Source organism: Henckelia pumila, chromosome 1 (assembly GCF_033568475.1).
Source record: "Henckelia pumila isolate YLH828 chromosome 1, ASM3356847v2, whole genome shotgun sequence".
Classification (NCBI taxonomy): Eukaryota; Viridiplantae; Streptophyta; class Magnoliopsida; order Lamiales; family Gesneriaceae; genus Henckelia; species Henckelia pumila.
The window spans coordinates 73946356-73951740 of NC_133120.1; the positions used below are offsets into that span (position 1 = coordinate 73946356).

At 41.7% G+C, this 5385-nt stretch overlaps 1 protein-coding gene across 1 annotated transcript; it reads left to right on the top strand.

Moving 5' to 3' along the window:
• The first annotated feature begins 321 nt into the window (after positions 1-321).
• On the top strand, positions 322-3652 carry LOC140865197 (uncharacterized). The gene is made up of 6 exons (XM_073269757.1): positions 322-882; positions 1516-1569; positions 1685-1828; positions 1922-2065; positions 2117-2571; positions 3112-3652. The coding sequence occupies exons 1-6, from the start codon at positions 322-324 to the stop codon at positions 3650-3652; spliced, it is 1899 nt and encodes a 632-aa protein (XP_073125858.1).
• The last annotated feature ends 1733 nt before the right edge of the window (positions 3653-5385 follow it).

Here is a 5385-nt window from a genome sequence, read left to right on the forward strand (position 1 = left end):
CCTCTCACTGTTTTGGAGTGTCACCGTCGTGCCCTTACTCTTGAAGCCCAACTTAGGCACAATACGTCTTGGTCGTTTACTGGCTCTACGGCTGCTTGCGGCACACCTACTTTGTTGAAACCGTCTGCATGAACACTCATTGGCCAGTCTACTATCCCTGCTCCAGATTCTTCTACTGTTGCTCCGCTAACTCCACGCGGCTCTCTTCTGCTCTGACCATGCGCCAGTCTCCCATGGGGCCAGGGCTTCGTTGTTTTTTTTTTCGAAAAAGTCGGCCATCGTTCTTCTGCATGCCCACGTGCTGACCGCCACGGGCTCTTGATGAATACTTGCCCGCTTATTGTCGACGATCGTGATCCTCTTGATGGCTTGGACCAGCCTTGTGCCGACATTCTCGTCAAAAGTGATGTGGGGCAGTCTCTCCTGTTGCATCGTGCCTGCTTCTCTCCCCGGCAGGTGAGTGATAGTTGGTATCGCATCGATTTATTTCATTCCACTTGCACTATTGGGGGCCGTGTTTGTCAGTTTATCATTGATTCCGGTAGCTGTGAGAATGTGGTTTCTTCCGTGGTCATCGATAAATTATCTATTCCGTCGGAGCCTCATCCTAAGACGTATAAATTAGCTTGGCTTCAACAGGGTTCAGAAATTGATGTGCACCGTCGGGATTTGCTCTCTGTTTTGATTGGGCTACATTATGTGGATGATATTTTATGTGAAGTCATTCCGATGGACACATGCCAACTGTTACTTGGTCGCCCGTGGCAGTATGATCACCACACCACACACAATGGACGCACCAACACTTATACTTTTCACTTGAAGGAGGTTAATATCGTTTTGCTACCGTCTCGGGCAAGCGAGCCTCCTCCCAAACCTCCTGTTAGTTCCGCCATCACGTCCCCATCGTTCTTATCATGGGCGGTCTTCCAAGCGGATATGTGAGATACTGCCATTGTGCTTGCCCTTATTGCGAAACCGACGACTGCTTCTTCCATTTCTACACCTCTGGAGGTACCGCTATTGGCTCGCTAGTTACTCAAGGAGTTTGCCGATGTTTTTCCTCCGGATCTACCGTTCGAGCTTCCTCCTCTACGCAACATACAACATCGCATTGATCTTGTTCCGGGTGCTTCTTTACCTAATCGCTCGCATTATCGCATGAGTCCTATGGAGCATGAGGAATTGCGTTGCTAAGTCGAGGATCTCCTATCTAAGGGATTATTTTGGGCCAATTTGAGTCCATGCGTCGTCTCGGCCCTTTTTTTTCCCGAAGAAGAACGACACTTGGCGCATGTGTATTGATTGTCGTGCTATTAACAAGATCACTGTTAGGTATCGCTTCTCGATCCCTCGCCTTGACGACATCCTTGATCATCTTTGTGGTGCCACAGTGTTTAGCAAACTTGATCTGAAGAGTGGCTCTCAAAAAATCCGCATCCGCCTAGGTGACGAATGAAAAACAGCTTTCAAAACACGTGAGGGCCTCTTTGAGTGGCTCGTTATGCCTTTCAGCCTCTCCAATGCCCCGAGAATGTTTATGCATGTCTTGAACCAGGCCCTCCGCCGGTACATTGACAAATTTGTGGTGGTCTATTTCGACGATATTCTGATATTCAGTGCTTCGGTCGAGGACCATCTATCTCACCTTCGCTAAATTTTGACCATTCTCCAACGCGAACAGTTCTATGTCGCCCTCAACAAATGCTCTTTTATGACATCGTCAATTATCTTCTTGTGCTATGTGGTCTCTAGCGCCGGCCTTCAGGTTGACCACTCTAAGATATCAGTGATTCATGATTGGCCTTCCCCTCAGAGCCTAGCCGAGGTGCGTAGTTTTCATGGATTGACCTATTTTTATCGCTGCTTTATTCCACACTTCAGTTTTGTTATGGTGCCTATTACAGATTGCTTGCGTCAGGGTCAGTTCCTTTGGACCCTTTGGGCGGCTATGACCTTTGCGGATATCAAGGATCGCCTGACCTCTGCTTCTATTTTGGTCTTGATGGATTTTTCGCAACCCTTTGAGTTACATTGTGATGCTTCGAAACTGGTTATTGGATGTGTACTTAGCCAGTTGGGCCATCATATTGCTTATTTTAGCTAAAAGTTATAGGATCCTTGTGCACATTACAACACTTATGATATTGAATTTTATGCAATTGTTCAAGCTATACGTCATTGGCACCATTATCTTTTTCACCGAGAATTTATCCTCTATACGGACCATGATGCTTTGAAGCATCTTGGCAGCCAGAAGAAGGTGTCCTCGCGCCATGCCTCTTGGATCGCTTATCTTCAGCAATTCTCTTTTGTCATTAAGCATAAATTTGGTGTGCTTAATCGCGTGACCGATGCGCTCAGCCAAAGGCGCTCGCTCTTGTCTGACATGCATATTTTTGTTATTGGTTTTGATGTTCTTCCTGATGCTTATGTCGATGATCCGTTCTTCTCAAAAATAGTGCCCTCGGTCACCAATGGCTTGAGCTCGGAATATACGTTTCACGATGGATTTCCCTTTCGTGGTTTCCAGTTATGCATGCCTGATTGTAGTCTCCATCTCAAGTTACTGTAGGATCTTCACGGTGAAGGCCATGTGGGCATTGATCGTACCTTTAAGCTCTTGAGTGCATCTTATTTCTGGCCATATTTACGTCGTGATGTTGGACGTTATATTTCTCGATGTCGTGTTTGCCAAGTATCCAAAGGGGCGGCCTCAAATGTCGGGTTGTACATACCCTTGCCGATTCCTACCCGCCCTTGGTCCAACATTAGCATGGATTTTGTTGTTGGGTTGCCCCGGACTCAACGTAGTCATGAATTTGTTTGCGTCTTTGTTGATCGTTTCTCGAAGATGACCCACTTTATTCCTTGTTAGCGGTCTACGGACGTTGTCCATGTTGACCAACTTTTTTTCAAGGAAATATATATACCTTCTACATGGGCTGCCTTGCTCCATTGTGTTTGATCGCGATACTCGCTTCGTCAATCACTTCTGGAAAAGTCTTTGGCATATGGTTCAAACTAGTCTCGACTTTAGTTCGGCGTATCACCATCAGACGGATGGCCAAATGAGGTAGTCAATCGTTCTCTTGGCAATATCCTTCGTAGTTTGGTTGGTGATCATATCAAGGCATGGGATACTAAGCTTTCCTTGGCTGAATTCGCTCATAATCATGCCATTAATCGCACCACGGGGTTTAGTTCTTTTCATGTGGTCTATGGGTTCTCACCGAATTTTCCTGCTGATCTTGCTCCCGTTCCACAAACCCAACATCCGCATCGTGATGCTGAAGGTCTCATTACCGACCTGCGCATGGTTCACCAGCAAACATATGATCGTTTGGTCGCTTCGGCGTCCAAGTACAAGGCTTATGATAATAGGGAACGTCGTCATGTCATGTTTTTGGTTGGTGATTTGGTGTGGGTAATTTTGACCAAGGATCGTTATACTTCTCATGAATACAATAAACTTGTTGCTCGCAAGATTGGTACCATTGAGGTCGTTGCCAAGATAAATGATAATGCCTATCGTCCGCGCCTTCCACCTGGTTATCGCACTCCTGACGTGTTCATTGTCAAACACCTTGTTCCTTACGTGTGTGAAGTTGACGTGCCTTTTGATTCGTGGACGAATCATATCCACCCCTGAGTGGATGATGCAACGGGCCCCATTGATATGAGCCTTTAATATTGCATTATTTTAGTTTTTTAATGACATTAAATTTATATTTTTTATTATGATTTGGTTGTCATAGTTTCCTTTTTGTTTTTGAATTAGGTATTGGTTTATTTATAGGGAGGTTTTATTATTTTGGAAGACAGTTTTTGAAATTTTATATCAGAAAATGAGAGTATCTCTCAAACCCTAAACTCTTTTGTGTTTCGATTTACATCAAATATCTACTTGCATTCGATGGTGGCTGCCTCATCGGTGTTATTTGGTCTTGGGATTTTTACTCCTCCGACATTGAAACCTCTTTGCTCTTCCTCTGACTCATAATACTGAAACTTAGCTCCTTGTGTCACTTGCCCAAACGATCCCCTTGATAGCTTGGTATTCTTCTTGTGCACTTGATTACGCCACTTGTCATGACTAGTGCCTCATTTAAAGCCTTCATTTGCATGCACCACATCTCCTGAATTTACGTTCCTCTTCAAAATATGTCGCTCATTGAATAAAACCATAAATATTTGAATTTTGTCCCAATAATTTTATGTGAAATACAAAGTATTAGGATTATAGTTCTAACAAAAAAAACCAATTAATACTACCCAATCTATACAAATGATGTACGATTGCGCTAATGATATATCATTTATAATAATAATAATAATAATAATAATAATAATAGTGGTGGTGGGTAGTAGTAGTGGATTCAAAAAATCCACTGCAAAACATGTACGTGTTTCTTGATATGTTTAGATTTTAAGGGGTTAATAACCATTTTGGTCTCTCTTTTCCCAAAATAGTCTCTTGAATTTTCGGTCGACTGTCAAATTGATCCCTCATATTTAATAAGTTTTTTCAAATTCGATCCATTTTGTCTTCTGCCCGTTAAAAAATAACGGAGAAAAAGATATTCTTCCCCATATCTTCACATTTTCCCTGAATTAAAACCTAAGAAGTATGAACAATCACACCAAATCGAAGTGCACCAGTTCATAGATTTGAAGTATTGGTCTGTAAGGTTGTTGATTTCTTCTCATTTTTCTTCTTATGTTCTTGATTTTTATCCGTTGTTCCAGATTTATGCTTTCATGATATATTCATCTCATTTTTATTCTTCGTGTCATGTCATTAAATACATGATCAATCATAAAGAAAATTATACATGCAAATGTGTGGTGGCTAATAGTAATCCATAGATAAATAACAGAGAAAATGAGACAAAGACGAATTTAGGAATAAGACAAGACAATATTCACAAGAGTGTCGGGGACTGAATTTTGAGGGGCTCTCTCTCTAGTCAATATATACTGCTTCACTCTCAGTGGCAAAATGGTAACATCGATGCATCGAATTTTTATTGAATAAATAAATGAACCAATGTAACATTCTCTCACACGAACAAAAGTTGTCGCCAAGTCGTGGCATGTGGTGGTGAATGAAAGGTGATTTCACGATCTCTATGCTTCTTTTCATTTGAGTTGTGTCTACTTAGCGAGATTAATTATATATAAACAAGCTATCAATGCACACGCAATGCGTGTGTAAAATAATATATAAATGTTATAATGTATTGCTTAAACATTAATTAAGTAATTACAGAACATCAATATGATTTTGTCCCTCGTTAGAGTATAAATGCGACTTCCCAAGTAATTTAATTATAAAGTATTTGCAATGCATATATAACATTATATGCTTCTAAACTAAAAAAA

Bases quoted from the DNA above. Each gene is read 5' to 3' on its own strand.
- LOC140865197 (XM_073269757.1), top strand. From the start codon at position 322: ATGAATACTTGCCCGCTTATTGTCGACGATCGTGATCCTCTTGATGGC. The intron at 1,570-1,684 runs GTACATTGACAA...CAACGCGAACAG, and splicing joins TTGAACCAGGCCCTCCGCCG to TTCTATGTCGCCCTCAACAA. The intron at 2,572-3,111 runs GTAGGATCTTCA...TATCCTTCGTAG, and splicing joins AGTCTCCATCTCAAGTTACT to TTTGGTTGGTGATCATATCA.